The sequence below is a fragment of the Phyllostomus hastatus genome, unplaced genomic scaffold (assembly GCF_019186645.2).
Source record: "Phyllostomus hastatus isolate PE091 unplaced genomic scaffold, TTU_PhHast_1.1 phas_scaffold_585, whole genome shotgun sequence".
Taxonomy (NCBI): Eukaryota; Metazoa; Chordata; class Mammalia; order Chiroptera; family Phyllostomidae; genus Phyllostomus; species Phyllostomus hastatus.
The window spans coordinates 17139102-17160278 of NW_025334037.1; the positions used below are offsets into that span (position 1 = coordinate 17139102).

At 37.2% G+C, this 21177-nt stretch overlaps 1 protein-coding gene across 2 annotated transcripts in view; it reads right to left on the reverse strand.

Annotated features, from left to right (window-relative positions):
* DCDC1 (doublecortin domain containing 1) overlaps positions 1-21177 on the reverse strand; it is a 352665-nt gene that overhangs the window by 63209 nt on the left and 268279 nt on the right. For both annotated transcript variants that reach the window (XM_045825425.1, XM_045825424.1), the window contains one exon: positions 5530-5653. In XM_045825425.1, the coding sequence (XP_045681381.1) occupies positions 5530-5653 (124 nt within the window). The remainder of the gene's footprint in view (positions 1-5529; positions 5654-21177) is intronic.

A 21177-nucleotide genomic window follows, 5' to 3' on the forward strand; every position in this document is an offset into this window, starting at 1 on the left:
TCCCTGGGGGACAGTTTGATGACACATTCTCACTTTGGCTCCCCTTCCTTCCCTGTGTGTCCCTTACTGTTGCTCCCTGGGACTGCATTTCCTAAGAAAGTAGTAGCACATAAGCCTTTTGCTGCAGGCTCTGCTTTCTGAGAAGCCCAAGCAAAAGCATCATAATCTCATGAACTTAAAAGTGGAAGAAGTTTCCTAAAGGGGATATGGGTACAAATACCCAAAGAAGGGTGACTTGTGTTGAGCAGGCAAAAAGCTCCATCATTACAGAGCTGGTCCTAGTGCCTGGGCACTGTCCAATGAACATGACAAAGATAAAGGTGCATGTAGGTTGGAGAGATGTGCTAGCATGTTAGACCAATACAGACCAAGGCATGTGGTCTTTCATTTATGGAAGGTTCTTCATAGAAATAGAGCAATATGGTGTCAGGAAAATGGAGGACAAACAAAAAAATCATGGATTAAGCCTACTGGAGTGTTATTTCCTGCCCCTCTGTTTTCTCCATTGAAATTCTTATGTTCCCATTCATTGTTTAGTCATTTTCTCTGTGTTCACACCACTCCATGGCACAGCTGCATTGTCAAGAGACCTTGCTGGACCACGGTGCTTGCTTCCGTGGATAATCCTGTTTTATCTTTCTCATCCCTCTCTCATAACCAGAGCCCCCTATGCTTCTTTGGGAGTCCAGCTCTTAACCAATGACCTAAATTCTCAATCAAATTGGCCTTCCTTCATCTATTTATTATTAATAAGCTACTGGTTCTTTAATTTTCTCTCTTGGGCCTTCCTACATATCCATTTTCCCCTTTATAGTTACAGTTAATTATCATCATATTTTAACAGATTAATAAAATGCACACTTTTAACTTTTTTTTGTTTAACATGTACCCCTCCAGAAGGATATATTTTAATTCAGTAATTTAGAAATTTTAAAATCACTATTCAGTTGCTCATTCCAAAATTTTAAGCTTCTTCGGGCTCACTTTTTATAATGATTTCATTTTGGAATCTGAAAATCCTTTGCTCCTTACCTTTACATGGTTAGAAATACAACTTCTCAATCTACAACATTTCTCCAAGAGTTGAGAAAATAATTTGAGTTCCTGGAAATTGTTCTAGTGAACATCACAGAAAAAACAAAATAATTCATTGATCTTGTTTTTGGTAGGTCTTGCTGTATTTTTAAAATATAGACATCCTAAGACATAAAATGTTCCTTGCTTACAAAACATGGTATCGATTGCCCTTCAGGATGAATAATATGCAGCAGCAAGAACAGCATGAAGTCAGTTCTCAGACCCACTGCCACCACTGAGAGGCAGGTATTTTGGTATTAATGTCATCTCAGTCACCACAAAAGAACTCCTGTTGTCCCTATTTCCCGATCTCTTCCCTTGGTTTTCAGTCTGCTCTGAAAAGCTGTTATCAAAGAGTTAACAGAAGAATGTGAGTCTCACTCAGGATAGTGTTTCTTAGGTGGTTTTCTTAGATTCAATATTTTGACTTAATTTTCAGGCTCATCAATCAGCCTGTCTACCTTCCCTCTCATACTGACCTTATAGTGAGTGGATTGGCTCAACAAATAGCCTTGATTTCAGGGACACCAAACTTTTCATGTGAGTTTCTTCTTTCTCCCTTCTTTGTCCTCTATTCACCAAGTCTGACTTCTTCCTTTTCCAGTCCCTTCCTTTCGACTCACAGCCTATATTTCTTAAACTGTAAACTCCATGAAGGTAGAGACCATGTCTCTCTCCTTCCTTGCTCTATCTGCATTGCATAAATATATAATGATTAATGATTAGATAAGTATTATAGTAAAGTTGGAAGATTAAAGCTAGAATAAAGTTAATACATATGCTTACAGTGACCACAGTGTTCTGAATCCTACAATATATCACATTTTTCATTGCAATTTATCTAAATGGGAAGTCTTCTTAAGAAAAAGTAATTGCATTTAATTATACACAAATAAAATTATATCTTTACTTAATAAATAAATTATATGGAAATAGAATTGCAAGAAAATATGGTTCCTTCAGATAAGATAAATCCAGATTTTAAATGAAATAGTCACATTTAATTTGAGTGAGAACTGAGTTCCCTGCTTGGTAAGCATTTCCTTCTCTTCCTCAAATATTTCAAGAAATAACAGAACTCTTAGGCTGAGCCTTCTTGCCACATATGATCTATTTGCCTCACCTCAGCTAATTTAATGCCTTCATCCTTTCCCTTTGGCTTACACATGAGGGCCTGCCTGCTTCTTATTTGCTCCACGCAAACACTGCTGCTCTATCTGAATGGCTAGAGAACTTTGGAAGAGTCCATTTTCATCTCTAAGAATATTTAGTTGTCAAATCCCAGACTACTGGCAAAATTTTAATTTTTTTTAAATTTTTATTTTTATTTATTTTTTTATAAAGGGAAGGGAGGGAGAGAGAGAGAGAGAGAGAGAGAGAGAGAGAGAGAGAGAGAGAGAGAGAAACATCAATGTGTGGTTGCTGGGGGTCATGGCCTGCAACCCAGGCATATACCCTGACTGGGAATCGAACCTGCAAAATTTTAATTTTTTTAAAGGTTAAAAGGACCTGGTTAACTTAAGTTTCCTAATATAATTACCATTCATTATTTAAATTAATGAATGAACTGAATTACTTTACTTGTATACCAAGGTTAAAAAATGTGAGCACGGCATCTGTTAAATTTGCAGTTGTTATAATTTCCTGTCCTTCCCTGTATAAGAAAGCATACTATTTCTGAGGAAGCCCTGTGTTCCCCCATCCTGTTACATGGGTGGGAAACTTGATAGTTTAATGACAGGTGCACCAGTTTCTGCAAATTTTGAAAAGTCTTTTTCGTTTTAGTTCTGTATTTTGTATCCACATTCAATCAAATTGAAGGTTCAAACTTCATACCAGAATTGTTGTTTGCCCTCAAAATACACCTTTCCTTTTCCCTTTCTTGCTGTAGTTCCTGGGTATAGATGAAAGTTCAATACCATTGGGAAAAGTGGACCATGGCCCCTATCTGGCTACTTGTTTTTGACCTTTATAGGCCTCTGAGGATGTGCCTCTTGACCTCTTTGGCCACCAGACAACCTGCTGGCACCTGCTCATCACCAGTTGAGGAGATAAATTATTCTTCCTACACCCTGGGTTTTGGCCTCTGCCCTTCCTGAATCTCTGAAGTAAATCTTATAATTAGAACAATTCTTGTTTTTTTTTTCTTGGTCTAATGCTGGGTCTATTGGTGTTTCTGTGCCCCCCTCCACCCTGGCCTCCATGTTGGCTCTCATATTGCTATAAACCCTGAACCTTAGACACATAATTCGCCTAGCCACTGGCTCAGGTTGCCCAATACACAGGCTCCGGTACTTTGAAGAACTTTTTTCTCTTTCAACAAAACTCAGTGTTCTGGACTGTTGCTTCACTGCAGTCTACATAGATGGGCGTTTGGGGCCCTACGCAATGACTTCCTGGTTGCAGACTCCATCAGCCCTTCCCCTTAAAGGCTGAGACTCTGATTCCATCAGTGGAGAGGCATAGGGAATTGTAATTCCAGGGTAAAGGAAAAAAAACTTGATTGAAGCCATAAGATATGACAAAACTACTAAAAAATCAGGATAAAATATTTTAAAAAATCTTTTAGGATGGGTCATTGACCTAGCAATAAAGCAAGACATACTCGAGACCCAGAGAAGTAAACAAAGTGCTGAAACTGGACCGTATCTTATGGGAATTTTCCAAACTCCATGAATCTCTGCGTCCATGGTCTTGCAGGGGAAGGGCACGGGAGAGAATTTTCAGGACCCAGCAAAGTTGGGAAGCCTAACAGGAGAACCTCTTCACTCATGAAACAAAACTACAATGGGATAAATATCATTGAAAAGGCAAACGAAAGTGATTATCTCTGCAGGTGGTTTAAGTAAAATAGACCACCTCAAACACTCTCTCTGTGTGAGAGAGAAAAATAATCTTTACACTACAGGATTACCCTCACTTGGAATATAAAACACTTTAGACAGAAATAAATAGAAAATTAATAATCTGAATGAAAAATGTTTGAAAATACAATATAAAAATGCATTGGAAAGAGGAAAAGAAAAGTATGAAAGAGAGTTTAAGAGACATGGAGGTCAAAATGAGGTCTTAGCATGCAGCTAATCAGAGCTCTCAATTAGAAAAATGGAGTGAGGGGAAATAGGAGAAAAATATTTGAAGAGATAATGGGTGATAATTTTCAGAAAAGATGCAAGATACCAATTCATAAATTCAAGAACCCCAAGCAGGAGAAATAAAAAGAAATTCTCTTTCAGACCTATTAAGGTGAAACTTAAAAATACCAAAGAAAAGGGAGGATTTTAAAAGCTGTCAGGAAGAAAAGATAGATCACACCTTCAAAGGAATAACGCATAGAGAGATAGCTGACTCCTCCATAACCACAATGAGAGGTAGAAGTCAGTGGGGATATCTTCAGAATGAGGGCAAAATGGACACATCTCAGGTAAGTAGAAATGAAGTTTGCTACCAACAACTAAAAGAAAGGCATACTAGGCAAAAGGAAAGTAAGCCTGGCTAGAAACACTGAGATGTAAGAGAAATTTTTAAGAAGAAAGAAGAGAACTTTAAGATAAATCTAAGTAGATATTAACTACACACAACAATGTCAATATCTTGTGGAAATTTTTTAAAAGATAAGATTAGAATACATGACAATACTAGAGTATAAGTTACAAATGAAATGATTGAAGTTCAAGTATTCTAATCTCTCAGTTATTTGAAAGAAGAGTAAATATATTTGTTAATTTTAGATTTTGATCATTTACATATGCAAGTTAAAATGTTTAGATTAATAACAAAAATAAAGGGTAGAAATAGAGGATATAATTTCCAAACTAGTAGATGAGAAAAATATAAGAAAACAACTCAATCAAAAAGTGAGAATGGAGAAAAAAATGAAACAGAAAAATCAGAAAAAATATAAAGCAAGTAACCTAAATATATGTCATTACAATAAATAAAAAAGACCAAATCCTTACGTAAAGACGCTCAGATCATTTTTTAACATGAACTATATGCTGATTATTGGAGACATCCTAAACAGAAAATTATACAAACAAAGAAAGTAAAAGGGTAAAAATAAGAAATACTAGGCAAACAACCAAAAAAAGCTGAAATATTTCTGTTAGTGTTGAATAATTGAGGCTTTCGCTAGAGCTTGAGAGAGCCTACATGATAACATTTCAATTTGCCATGGAATACACTATTTTTGAGTGTGTTTGTGTATCTAAGAATTAAATTTCAAAATACATAAAGTAAAACATAACAACAAACAAGAAAAAATAAATTCATCTCCATAATGGAAGACTTAAATGCATGTTTCCAATTAACTGATACGACAATATAATTAATTAATCTCTTGCACCTAACAGTTGCAAATCAAAAGCTGTTATAATGTTATGGAAAATGTTATGAACACTGGGCCTTAAAACTTAAGTATCAACAACCATGTCTTATACTAAGCAATACAACCTCATTCAGTTGGCCGCTGGGAAGGACTGGCCACATGTAGGTAAGCTTATTCCAGAGAGGATTTTCAACCCTAGAATGCTTCCACTGGCCCGGCTTACTGGTCCCTGCGTGTTTTATGGCCCACCTAAGAAAAATAAAAGACAAAAGAAATTTAACAAGGTAAAATATCACTTCTCAAAATATTTGAGTACTCATTATGAACTAGGCAAAGAATTAAATACCCAAATCTGATAGTTTACTGTGTACAAGCGACACAAATAGAGTATTAAAACAAAAGAATAAATTTTAAAATTTATTTAAAGGAAAAATTGGCAATATTATAATTGATGGTGAAATTTGAGGCAGGCAAATTAGAATAACAGTCATTTTATAATAACTGTGACATAAATAACAATACTAACAAAAAATTTAAGCAAAACTTTTTAGACATTCAAAGAGAAACCAGCCTAGACCACCTACTAGATTACAATCTACTAGATAACTTTTTTCTTAAAGTAACAAATAAGGATCCAAAATGTCTGTCTTTGCGTGGTGGGCACACAATACTATACAGATCATGTATCACTGAAACGTGTACTTGAAACCCATGTGACCTTATTAACCAATGTCATCCCAATAACTTGGATAAGAAAAACAATTTTCATAAAAGTAAAGAAATAAATATGACTAAAATAAAAATAAAATATATGACTGTTACATGTAATAAATGTAAGTATGACTTTTTAAGATACATTGTAGTCTGTTAAAAGAAAATACATCTTCCTCAACAATTCTTAGAACATTTATAATGTTTGCTATTAAACCAAATAAACTTCAATTATGGTTTTATAATGAAAATTGAACAAGTCAATTTTTGTGACAAATGATAGAATAAAATTAGAAATAAATGAAAGTTTAAAATTTACAATTTCAATCACAAGATAATATTAAAAACACATTCCCCTCCCAAAATGCTATTATACCAAATAGGAAAAAAAAATAACATGACCAATACCTATTTAGAAAGCCACAAAAAGAACAATCATAAAAAATTAAAGGATCCATCTAGAATTATAGTCAAAGGTAAATTCATAATGGTAAATGCTTATTTATTAAGAACTAGAGAAGGGAAACTAATAAAATATTAAACTCAATTTATTTTAATTTATTTAAATTATCTTGTGGAAAGCAGATATAAGGAAATAATAAATATTCAAATAGAAATAAATAATTTAAAAATTAGAACATCAGTAGAATGGTTTAAAGAAATGCTTTTGAAATTTTTATTTATTTTACCAACTGTTTTGCATATAAGTCTAGATTAATAAAAATATAATACAAACTAAATAGAAAAATTGAGCTAAATATCTATCATGGAGATTAAGAGTATATTCTGCATGCGCATGTTAATCAATGAAAAATTTCTTTATTACTATTATTATTATTATTTTATCCTCACTGAGGACATTTTCATTGCTTTTTGAGAGAAAGAAAGGGAGAGAGAGAAACACTGGATGCCTTCCCTCTGCACCCAGACCACGGCTGGTACTCAACCCGAAGGGAGACCGAACCCACAGCCTAGGTATGTGCCCTGACTAGGAATTGAACCTGCAACTTTTTGGTTATGGGATGACATTCCAACCAACTGAATCAAGCTGCTCAGGGCTCAATACTAAATTTCTGATAAAATAAATGAATTTAAAAAATACCTCACAGATTTTAAATATAAAACAGAAAACATGGCCTTGCTTATATGACTTCACAGGTCATGGAACAGATAATTTTCAAGCAATATAAAGTATTCTAAACCATAAAGATAGAAAAAACTAGCTAATTCATTTCACGAAGGGGAGATAAGCTTCATAATAAAGTTAGTTACTGGTAATTTAAAAAGTAATACAGTAATCTTACTTAAAATTAAATATATAAAATTTTTAAATCATTACTAGCCGAGAAATTTAACATGGTGGCAAGAGCATAATCACTATGGTTAAGTAATACTGAATCTAGAAATAAAGTGACAGACACTTATTAATATAATAAATCACTGATTAATGAATGAGAATACAGGGGCAGTCCCATAATCTGCTAGCACACATGATGGTCATCTGAGCCTGAAAATTTTCTGAGACTGCTCAGCCTCATCAGAACCACCTGCAGTATTCAAACTCATGTTCAAGGGCCCAGGTTTCCCCCAAGCTTGCTGAAAATTCTTGGAAGCTGTACGCCAAAAGGTGGCGGTGGCGGTGGCAGGAGAGACCTGTTCTTTGACAACGCAGAATCTGCCTCTCTGCTACTGCAGAGCTGTCTGTGCTCTGAGGCCAGCGCTTCGGCTTGTACCTAGATTCTTATCCTCTCTCATCTAGAAGTGTTAATTTTCCTGCTCTTCTGAGTCACTTCATGTGCATTATGTCTCACAGCTTGATTTCTTTAAAAAAAAACTTTCTCTATACCTCACATCTACCTTCAGTTATTGCCTTATTTCTTGTGTCCCTTTGTGGCAGATTCCTTAAGAGACTCATCTCCTGTTCTCCCTTATTCTCATAAACCAATTCAAATTAGACTTTCATCTCTGAAACTCCAATGAAACTCAGCCATCAGTTTTAACATGACCAAAATCAAAGGTCTTTTCTCCAGCCTGAACTAACAGCAGTGTCTGACAAATGACCACTTTCTTGACTTGACTTCACTTGCATGAAACCATGGTCTCCTGGTTTTTCTCCCAGGTGAGTGGCCAAAATCGTTAGTCTCTTCCCATGCACCAGAGGGTTTGAAATAAATGCTCTGAAAATCCAGGGCCTTCCACTTCAATCAAGTTTTTAGATGTACATTGGTCTGATGTATTGCTGTAAGGTAAAGGACAGGTCGTTGATGAAAAGATTCATCTTCCTAGCTGCAGTGCCTATGTAACTTCAACCCATCTGGGTATCTTTAAAAGGAACTGGTCAAGTTCAACTTCCAGGGCTAATAAACATTCATATAAAGCAAAGGCCATTAGATTGCAGAGTTCCAGCACAGCATGAGCTTTTATGTAAAAGCAATAGGCCTCTTCATATTCTGTTTTATAAATGAAGAACTGACAGACCTGTAACTGTAATGGCACTAGCGAGCCCAGCTACACTGACTGCACATGTGCATAACATAAATCAGGACTTTACAGCATCAGTAAGGACTCTGGGAAACTTAGTTCCCGAAAGCCAGCACTAGGTGGAGACAGTGACTCATGCAACGCTTGCAGACAGCCTTCCTCCGATCCCTTAAGAACTTAGTTCTATTTAATATTTTCCATTCTTCTCTTCAGTGTGGAAAAGGGTGTTGCTAAACAATTGGTATTTCAATAGACACATTTTATATAACAAAATATCTCATGCTTTAGAAAAGCCTACGTGAAAACACATACACACATGCCCTACAAGGTGGCCAAATGAGGTTCAAAAGAAAGTTTATACATTTAAAATAACGTCTTTATTAACCCTGCCTTTCCATTAAAGGTAAAATTCTATTTGCAATACTTCATGAGTATTTACCCTGGAGTATGACCAAAGGTAAAAATATCTTCCTACGCCTATCTTAAAAGATCAAAACTTAAAATTTTTCAATATTTTGGTTGACAGATAGCTATCTCCTCCCTCAAAAAATGAGTCCAAGATTGATCAGATCAATTCCAGTCTAATTAATGAAATCATGGATCCACCAGAGTGCTCTCTGTTCAATTAGTTTTATAAAGAAATGGAAGACAAAGCACTTTAAATAATGTTCTTTGGAGTCTGGTGCCTTTGATAGAAAGCTACTATTTTGCAGTCTCGGAAATCAAGTACAATAAAAACAAATCTAAATGTGTCCCAATAGAAGGGATATGGTCTTTTCTAATAGTTATATCAGGAGGTCAAAATTATATTGTCTTCAACAATGTAATGATCATATTGATAAAATATACAATACATAATTTGGATCTGATACAGTAAATTATAAATATTCTGGTAAATTAGAACCTAATTCAGCAGTATGTAACAGACATGCATACAAATATTAAATTCCCATTCTACAGTTGCAAAAAAACTTTTTGCTTTACACTATGACCTCTTTATTTAACTGGTCACTCTTTGTTTTTTGTTTGTGTTTTTTTTTTAAGTTATCTAAGCCACAAGATTAGAACACTTAGAATTCATCTATAATGAATTTAAAATTGCCTGGTTCCTCAGAAACAGTGAAAGCGCATTATTCATACAGAACAATAATACATTCCATACATTTATTTTGATAGAAATCAGTTTATAAGAGTAATTTTAAGTGCTCAGTCTCTGAAAAAAGAAAATGATAGAAGGAAGAAGGAATAAAAACTATCCACTTCAATGGAATTTAATAACAGCCCAAAAAGTTCCGATGGACTTGAACCGATTTTGGAGTTTTCTAAAGGTCGAGTCCTGTACACAAGGGAAGAAGTCATTCCAGGTCAGGAACTACACACACAGAAGAATCTGAAACGCTATATAAAGGTTAAAGATTAGATACACAGTGAGAAACCTGGGTCCATCAAGGACAGTTCTAGTCTTTCACCAGTAGTACCACTGTATGGAATATTTCAGGATACATTTATTTTTCAATTTACACTGAATATTAAAAATAAATGTAATAGTTTATGCAAATAATTACTTTTAAGATTTAAACTTTAAATAACTTGACCCTAACAGAAACAAGGCACTGAAGGCTGCAGTGTTATTAATTTACCAGCCTAAATTCACAAAGATCAAGTAACTTTTGTATACCAAATATTATTCTACTTTATTTCTGGAATATGTTGTACAAACTAATAAATGCACTTGCAGTTTGTTCTTCTGTCTTATATATTCCCATTTGCCTGTGTCTTTACATTAGTTTGATAACTAGCGAAGTACTTTAGAGCCAAGGTTTGTTTTGGTTTTTTTGTTTGTTTATTCACACATCAATTTGTAGTTCCACTTATTTATGCATTCTTGCTCCTTGTATGTGTCCTGACTGGGGAATGAACACACAAGCTCGGCATAAAGGGATGATTCTCTAACCAACTGAGCTACTCACCAGGGTGGAGCCTGGATTTTAATGGCACCTAAAAGCTAAAAGGGAGAACTCTATGATCATGTTCCCATTGTGTGGAACTGGGGATTTCTGCAAATGAGAAATGGTTCCACCAACTACGCTGAAAACAATTCATAATAATAATTTCATAATAATTTCCAAAATTTTATATTATTTTCCTCTCAGTGGAAGACCATTAATTAAGCCTTTGCACAAAACCCAAAGTTACTTCAGGAGATGAGCTGTGAAATGTGGTGGGAACCTATAGTGCGTTAACAGTAATTGCCAGCAATATGCGTTGCTATATATGGCTATAGAGGTATTCATAAAGTTGAACCTGACCTCTCTTGCAAGTTTGCTTTTTAAAACAAGTCTGCTCTATTTGTTTTGTTTTTCTAGCTGGTTGAGCTTCCTGGTTATTTAGATTCTGGATACACAGAAGTAATCTATATTCAGCATTAAAAACCTATCATTATCTCTCATAGAGAGTTTCATACTTGTGTAAAAGCAAGGCTGTCTTTGCAACTACAGTAAGATCTCCATCAAGTGCAAGCTTTGTAAATAAAAACAAACTTCCTTTAATAGTACTTGGTTATGGTCGAGCCCCTGTAATCTTTCAGTTCTTGAATCTGCTTATCAGCTACCTGAACCATGATAAGTTGGTATCTCAGATCTTTGGCAGATCCACTCTTTGAAGTTTCTGTGTCATATTTTTTTTTACAAACAGGTAAATGAATAACTGTCTATCGAGCACCTGCTTTTTGTCCCCAGCAATATGTGAGGCACTACAGGGAATCCAAAAGAAGTTAGAGAGGGCTTTTCCCTTCAGAAAAATTATAGCATTTTAGGGAGAAGAAAAATATTTATATACACACACACCTGGGAAAGCTTTTTGAAAAAAAAAAAAAAGACAGTATGTAAATGAAAAGATGGCACTATCAATAAGAGTTATAACAGGTAGAACTAAAAATAATATAAACTCTTTATTATGGAGTGAAACTGCTGGGCCCTGGCTGGTGTGGCTCAGTGGAGAGAGCGCCAGCCTGCAAACCAAAAGGTCTTCGGTTTGATTTGTGGCCAGAGCACATACCTGGGTTGCGGGCCAGGTCCCCAGTGGGGGCATATGAGAGGCAATTGATCAATGTTTCTCTCCCTCTCTTTCCCTCCTACCTAAAAAATAAAAATATAAAATTTAAGAAAAAGAAAAGAAACTATTGGGAGTGGAGAGCCGTTGAAGGATGCATGAATATTTCTAGTTATAGAGAATAAAGAGTTTGGAACAATGAAAGGGAAGAAGAGAGAGATGCCATTTCAAGAGCTAAAGAAGAATACACTCTTTGGTATTATGTAATAACTCCAAAATATATGTTTCTTCAAGACATAGAGTTATAGCTAGATGAGAAAGTGATTCATATCTGTAGCCTTTCATTTTCCAGTCTCAGTTAGGTCTAGCCAACTCTTTTGCTCAAGTAAAGTCAGTCACCATTTAAAGTTCTCAACTGCCTCTATTTTCCCATAGCAGGAAGGAATAGTTACCCCCCAAATCAGTTCTCCCTTCCTTCGGTACCAATGGATTTTTAGATGGGCATAACACTATCCAGCTAAAGAGAAGATTTCCATGCATTTGGGTGTAGCCATGTAGCAAACAAAGTTCTAGCCATATGAGCTGGGAGTAGATGTGACTTGAAGACCTCATCCTTAAAGGTATTAAACATGTTCTTTTTTTCCATCCCACTGGCTGGAATATGTCAAGAGCTGGAATAGCCACTTTCAACCCATAGGTGAAAGCCATATGATAATAATGGCAGAGCTGCCTACCAGCTCCAAGGCACCACCTTACCTATAAACAGTCATACAGAGAGAAATGAGCTTCTACAGCAGCCTAAAAGTTTTGCAGTGTTTGTGCAGCTTAACCTACATGACCAAGTATAACCTTGGTCATTTCCACTGCTCCAGTCTTCTGGTTTTCCTATGCTTCCTCTGAACCTTTTACCACTTTCTCTGTTACTTACCTCTGAGGAACTTTCACAAGTTGCTGTCACCATTGATAATTTATCTCTTCTGTAATTCTCACTGCTGCTTTCATTAGTTCCTGTCCTGTCTTTTCCTTCCTTTGACGTTCACCCACTGGTGTATCCAATGGTGACCTTCTCTGACTTCTTCAATAAATGCTCTCAGAGGCAGTGAGTGGTCGCTCTTCAGAAATACTGGCATTAAAAAGACGGACCCCAGCTGCCTAGTCTAGAAGGCACTGTGTGCGTTCTCAGGGAATCACGGGGTGCACTTGGGTGCACTTTAGTCATCACCCTTTCCGGACTCAGGATGGGTCCATGGAGACTGCCAGCCACGAGGAAGTAAATGGTAGCTTTTTGTAAGTATTCCTTCCTCAGAGATATTTCTCTACACAGCTATTAAGGTCTACAGATTGTCTATTGTGAGTCATATTTTAGTTCTGCATCAGAAAAAGATCCTGGGAGACAGCTGAGAAAAGAGAACAAGCAACTGAGAGGAAGAGAACACAGCAGAGGTTCCAAATGAAAAGGACAAGAACGGTTATCTAGAGAAAAGGAATGATGAGGTTTGAGAGCACTAGAAAGAGAATAATTATCAGTAGGAAGTACACAAAGGACATCAATTACAACAGGGCTCTTTTCCTAAAGTCAGTCTTGGGAAGGAGCATCCCACACATTTTCACATTATGTTGCTCTGTGCCAGGGATCTGAGGTTGGGGGTGTGAAAATATTACTAGTATTTGATCAGCAGGAGGGTGAATCCAAGGATGTGAAACATGCAGATGTAAAAAGCTGACTGTATTTATTGGGAGAAAACCCCACGTATAGCAGGCCTACGCAATTCAAACCCATACTGTTCAAGGGTCAACTGTACTTCCTTGGGCTAGAAATTTAGAAATATAATTCTAAGTTGAAGAACATTAACACTTAAAATTCTTGATGCATATTGCCATATTGTTTTCTAAAGGGGTGGTATTGATAGGAATTCTTTTCTGTAAAAAAAGTCATTTGACCAATATCTGTGGTTTGGGTTATAGTGTTTAAAATTACTTAACTCTGATTTGGGAGGTGACCAACATAAAAATAAATTCTTGAATAGTTGTCTGGGCAGCCACGTCAATGGTAGATTGTCTACCTATTCTGCTGTGGATCTGAAGACTTAGTGAGACCAACCCAGATGTCTGGATTCAGTCAGACAGCTTTATAAGCTTTACTAAGAGTAAAGCTTAGTGGGAACAGTCATCTATTTCAGAGTTCAACCCCAAAATTAGAAGTTCCAACTCTATATTTGCAAGTAATTCATTCCTTATGATCTTTTGAAATACAAGCATAGCCATCAAGAACCTACATATACTATATGCACATATAACCACGCACTAAGTTTCGTGGGAACTTAAAAAGAAGTATAAAAATATAATGCCTGCAGTTGCTATTTCGATGGAAAGACAGGATATATACAGTAAAATATAATACAATACAGCTGTGCTATCCATTAAGGTAGCCATTAGCCACATGGGCTCTTTAAATGTACATCTCAATGAACTAAAATTAAAGCAAAAACGTATTCCTCTGTCATGCTATCCACATTTGAAGTGCTCAACACCTCAGCACTGCAAGACAGTGTAAGAGAAATTAAGGAGATCTGAGAGGCAGATAGGTGGTCGGAAGCTGAGAGTAGGGGGCGGGAATCAATGAAGGAGAACAATTTGAATTGACTCCACAGGAGAGAGTACTTCATGAGCTGAAGAAAAGCAAAAGCATCTTGTTGGAAATTTAAAGAATGATTTGAGAAACAGTGGGTTAGGAACATGCCTGCCATATAAATGTCCTCAATTGACTAAATGGGTCTGTATTTTACTCCTTTATGACTAAAATATTAATCACCCATAAAATGCCTTCATGCAAGACTCTTCATAGTCACACTTTATTGTGCTAAGTGGCAAAAGTTTAAATGTTAGATTCCCAAATAAAATTGTGTTAAAGGATCCCTGTGGGGCAATGCTAGATGTAAACTCAACAGATCACTTCCTTTTCCTCCTGCTGCCTCTCATTCCCCCTCCTTCTTTCCAACCCCGTCACTGTGGGGGCTGCAAGACCATCATGTGGCCTCCGTGTCCTGGGCCCCTGCTCACAGCACCCTGCAAGTCACTGTGGAGAGGCCCCTGACTCTCAAGTGCCTTCATGTCAAATTAGGCCACAGTGGAAGTATGAAAGTCTAGTAGATATTCCTTAGTGGGGCTAGCTGGCCCACGCAGATGTACTCGAATAATTGATGAAAAGTTGCATAAATCTTGGACCTGTGTGCTGCTCTGCAAGCGTGGGAAAACCCTGAGCCAGCACATGCCAAGGGAGGGTCCACTGCATCTCACCTACTGCTTTTATTTTTGGAAATACACATTTTTACTGTATTTTTCCATTACCACTTATCCCTCTTAAACCTCCCTGCCCCCTGCAATCACCACACTGCTTGCTGTCCATGTCCATCAGTCCCTTTTCCTTTTGCTTGTTCTTCTACCCCCTAACCAACCCACTCTCTATGAGTCTGTCTCTCTTTTGCTTGTTAGTTCAGTTTGTTCATTAGATTCCACATAGGAGTGAAATCATAGGGCATTTGCCTCTCTCTGGCTGGCTTACTCCACTTGGCACAGTGCTTTGTGATGTTTTCTCTCTCATTGCTGTGACCAGTGGGGGTTCAGGAACACTTTCCTTACCAGCCTTCAGATCCAGATGACTCTTCTCTTAAATCTGAAAGGTATCTGTGGGCTACTTGACTTTATCCATCATTTCTCAATGAGGGAAATGAGGTTCTAGCCCTGATGGGAAGAGCCTGCAGGAAGCTCAGATCCCTGCAGCTCCATGAATCACACGGCTCACACAGGGGAAACCCCCTTTAGACATATACAGGGCCTTGAATGCCCAGACAGTGACTTAGTTTGTCAGAAAAAAGGTTCCCAATCAATGTTTGTTGAGTAAATGGTTAAAGCCAGGATGCAAGGTGGTCCTCCCTTTGTGCTTTCACAGAAACAGTGAGTTTTCTCTGACAGTCAAGAATCAACAGTGACTTCCCATCTCTGAGCCTCTCAAAACACCGGTAGTGCTTTATATTTCCCTCTGAATGCAGTACATTACACAAAGGAAACTCTTAATAAACCCACGTGTGAACAATCCTAGGTTGGTCACAGTGTGATACTGCGGATACAGAAAATCCAGTTTGCAGGAAATGGGTCTATTCGACTAGACTGTAACCTTCACGGGGGTTTGCCTGGTTTGTTTTGGTTCATCTGTAGTGCCCAGAACAGTACCGGGGACAGAGCCCGCACTAACTAAACTCTTTAAATGTAGCACCAACTGCAGAGCTGAGCAATCAGGGGCCCTTGCTTTTGCCCTCCTCCTGCTTTACTCAGCGTGTGGGGAGTGCACCAGGTCAGCCAAGGGGACACGGGCTTTCGCAAAGATGCGGATAATAAATAGCCATCTCTGTAAGGTTGGAGAAGGACCTCTTTCAGCGCCTTTAATGATCCATCTCAGCAGTAAAAACATTTTCCCGAAAAATGTGACTGTTCATGAGATATCTTAAAATGGCCAAAAGGTAGGGCTTTTTTTTAACTTTTAGTCTAAAAATGACATAAAATGTAAATTTTAAAGATAAAGTTTAAAATTTAAAGATAACGTTAAAATTTCAGGTGAAATTTTAAAATGTGTCACTCAGCACATGCTCTCTTGAAATCAAAATAAATTGCAGCTTCAAATTACAAAAAGAAAATTCTAAATTCACCAAAATAAAGCACTTTCTCTTATTGGGACTCGACCTGTCAGCAGAGGCACCCACCAGGAATCTGCCAGCAGAACAAGTGGTTGACAGCAAGCAGTCCACGGCCAGGTCCCTGGGACGAAAACTTGGCTTCACCTCTGACTGGCAGGGTGACCTTGGGCATGCTACCCTTGGGATTATGAGATACCGACTTGGGAGGGTTGTTGTGAAGACAAAACCCATCGTTACTTGTAAGGGAACAGAATAGAGTCCAGCTCACAGCCAGCACTCTGGAAGGCTGACTTCTAGAGCTAAATGTCATGTTATTGTTAAATGACATAAATGGTGTGTGACACATAGCATGAGCTATTCTTACCATATGCCAAATTATATTTACTCTCAAAAATAGGCACGGTCTCTAAGTGTTGTTCAATTTAAATTTTAAGTGCTATTCTCTAAGCTAACTACAAAGCAACTCTGGTAATAACAGCAGATTTCAACCACCTCAAAATATTTTTAGCATGCTACCACGATCAATTGGGGCTATTGTAACATTCATTCGATGGGAGTTTGGTGAGTCGGCAGGTGGAACGACTGTGTTTTAACTTTGTCTTTCCTGGCTGGTGAAGATATATGTTCAAAGGTTCAATCATTTAAAACCTGTGCTGAAGTTATAGAATAATAAGAAAGGACCTAATCTCCATCTGCGCTGGAGTGCTGCATGCAACCCACGCACTGAAAACCCAGCGCAGCTGGAGCACGGGACCCAAGGACAGCCACCTGGAAACAAGGGTGTATGGACTGTATAAACTATAATCGCAACAACAATACTTAATAATGCCTTTCACCCATCTTTTAAAGTGGAAATGACACCACTTATATCTGTTTTTATTTAAGAAAATTTTAGGATTTTGTCATTTTCCTTAAAATAGGTAAACTTACATTCTTAACCTCAAATAGTCACATGAAATAAATTACATGTGTGTAAACTCATGCATGTGAATGGCTCGGTAAAAGGAACCCCAAAATTGTCCATATTGGGGGTCTTACAAATAGTTTCTATTTTTCCCATTATTAGTATTGCTGTTGTTTTTCTTAAAGCATCTTCTGTTAAAAGACACTTTACAACTTCTTTAATGGTAAGTTAAAGTTACATGCCACTGAACAATAACCTTCCAATTTTAATATTACAACTTCAATGGGATCTGTGAATATATTATCAGAAGTGTCAGCTTCACAATGAAATTAAGTTAATACACATTATCCACCGAACTTCACAACATTACCTTCTTTTTCACGCAAATCAGACTGATTTGAAAGATAAGTATTTGTTTGAAGATTAATAGCAACATTCTTTTGTTTCATTTTATGCAGCTTTTAGACCGAAGGAGGCTTAGGAATTAATTGTAGGCTTCTAATAAACACAATGATGTAATGACGTATTTCACATTACTGGTTTATGTTTGATTCCAAATAAATTGCAGATTTTTTTCTGGTGTGATACTAAAACAATTACCATTTTGCAAAAAGGATAATTAGTCTGCAATTTTTTCGCATTAGATCATATATCTCTAAAGAGTGCCCACGGGTTTGATAGTATTCAGCTGCTGTGTATTTATTTTTCATTTTTCCTTCTGATGCACCGCCCCATCAGTGCTGACATTTAAATGAGTGAGTATTCAACACAAATGTGATCATTTGTACAGCATCCAGCGAGGCCCCATACCGAGATGATTGCTTCTGGGAGCCATCCACGGGTTCTCAAATAGGGGGAAAAGCCAGGCAAAATTTTATCAATTTACATTTTTATGTGATTAATTTTTATGCAAATAAGGGCCCGACCGTGCTCCCATCTCACCTGAATCATTCGGATCATCAAAGACAAATTGAGCATCACTTATTTAAAAAATAGGCTTTAAACTACTCTACAGCTGTGTTGGAAATGCTGTGAGTGGGGCATAAACTTCTCTAACAAAACAGACTGGATAAGAAAACGCCGTTTTTGTGCATCTTGTACACAATGACATAAACATGAAACTTAACAAAATAAAAAATGCCCTTTGCTTTGAACAGTCTCTGGTCTTTGTAAACATTCAGCAACAGAAACGACAGTGTATGTGGCAACAGACCTTTCCCTGGTTTCTAAATGCGTCGTCAGAAGTGTTTTCCATTAAGCAAAATACACTGACCACTACATGTCTTTGCAAACTTTCTACTGCTTCTGAAGAAAATGACTAATTAATACCGTAAATGTGCAGGGAAAACAACTGTTACAGAACTAAATGACAAATCTAAGTTTGTGGTTAGGGGCTTGCATTGTCAATGTTATGTAGCATAAAATTGACATAGCACTTTTAAGTTTATAGAAGGTATTGCAAAATTCAACAATCTTCCACAAAAATAATGGAATTATTTAGTTTGCATTTGAGAGCCATTAGAAATTAGCATATTGGATTTTTTCAAATAATAATATTCTTTAGATATATGAACTACAAATAAAGATGTTTTCTATGATATCTGGAATCAAGCTAGCAGTACAATTATATAAATAGTCACAGCTTACAAATGCCACCTAAATGGTAACTAAATTCAGTTTGCTATTTTTTAGGAAAAGCTTTTTTTCTCACATGGTATCTTTTAGAAGTGTGCTTAGAGTTGTTGCTTTCTTTAAATTTTTTTTCATTGTTGTTCAATTACAGTTGTCCCCACTTAGAGATTTATATACACAACTCAGTTATCAAAATCTTCCCAGATGTGTCTCTTTCTCTCCCTCTTTCACTCATGAAAATAATCGACAGAGCAGAAATAAATTGTTGACAATTCTCTGAGAATGGAAACAGACCACAGGGGGTAAAAATCTGGTTATCTGAATGGGCGATATAATCGAAGGTTCAGCTAAGCTAAGGGAATTTCAACATAAACAGTGCTCTCATTTCCAAGAACGGATTCTCCTTCATATACAATAGTGGAGGAATGCCAATCCTTTCCTTACTGCTGTGAGAAAAGTGCTGGACAGGAACAAGATTAGAATCTTAAAAGCTGTCCTGGGGAGCTAAATTACTGTGCAGCGTACAGGTGAGGAGGTAAAAAGAGCAAAAATAAATGGAGTTTATTCCATGGTTTTTAGAGTTTATTTCACAACTGCAGAAATAAAGACACCTCCCTGCGTGTGAGAGAGCTGTGTGTGAGTGTGTGCGCCCGTGTGCCTACGGGCCTATGTCACTGGCCTCCTCTCTCCCTCACTGAGAAAAATAGGCCATTCGACACCACACTCCACAAAAAGGAGTCCCGTTTATATTCTCACTGTCTCGCTTCAGAAATAACCTGGGAAAAACAGGTGTTTCTATAACAAAAAAATTCTCTAATTCTAGCCTGGTGTGCCATCGATGAGAAGTAGGAGAATAACCAGATTCATGTGTCACTCTCGGTGCACGTACACATCTGTCTAGTCTGGTCTTCGGATGAGTCATTTCAAATCGGCCAGCACAGAGCGTCCTCTGCCGTGATTCAGTCAGAAGGGGAAGCGATCCACATAGCTCAGAACCTAGACACTTCCATGCTTTCAAACAAAGGTGGGCATAAAGCAACCCAGTCCCGAGGGTTTATAAACTCTACCCCTGACTTCAAGCAGCAGTTGTTTGGGTGAAAGCAGGTCACCTGGCACCAACAAAGCTGTTTTTTTTAAGTCCAGGATAGTGGCCAGTGAAATGTGAACACGAGCCTGTGTCTCACAGAAGTAAACTGGCCCCTCCCAAATGACAAGGGGAACTGCTTCCACATGGGCCGACTGAAGACGTTCGAGGACAGTGGGACAAGGGACTGGAGAAGGAGAAGACCTTCAAGGATGACGATTCACAGACTTAGGAAAGAAATCAATCTGATCCTAAAGGGAGCGGGAGTCCAGGGCTCCTGGTGACCATCACAGGGTGTCACGATGAACGCATTGAACCTTGGCCAGAATTTTTGCACAGAAATCAGGTGGCCTCTGCTTCCATCCAAACACTCATTCTTTGGTATTTATCCCCAAAAAAGGGGACATTGATTCCCTAATTTAAGGGAAAAACCCAGTTTTTGGATTCTGCTTCCCAAACCTCAAAACTTCAGCACAGGAAACAAAGTCACACCTCATCTTGACAATAATTGTGAGTCTTATCGATCTTCAGGCAAGGAACTGTAGAAGAGTCCAAAATTAGAAGAGAAAACATCAGCATGACACGACCACCAAATGTGAACATGTCCAGTGGAAAGCATTCATCTCAATTTTAAAACTTAAAAAAATTAAAATACCTATACATACTTCCCAGAATGACTATGTCCTTTTGATCATAGAAATAAGATAATCCATTAAAACACTGGTATGTGTGGGTTACTTTTTCTTTCTCCATTTATGGCATACCTCTTTATGCTAGTCTTTTTTCATTGAAATATAATTTACATAAAGTAATGTGCAATTTTAAATGTTCAGCCCAATGAGTTCTTACACATGTAAGAACTTCTTCCTTCCCCTTCTGTGAAGAAGCACAGATCTCTTTACTGCCGTCAGAGTGTGTGGAGTATCCGTAAGGTGAGACAGGGAAGGTGAAGTTTAGATATTAGATATTAGAAATTAAGAAACTTTCCAGAGGTCAGATAAGTGACAAGCCTGTTTCAAACCCATGATCATCTGACTCCAAAGACTGCATCCTTCACACTAAGCCACACTGCTTTTATCAAAAGAAGGGACCGTGAGAACATGGAAATCAACATTTATGGAAAAAATCCCAAACTAACTTATTTATTTAAAATGAATAGAAAAAATATTTTATGGAATAGTTTACTAAAATGGACATTCTGATATATGTACCTTCAAAG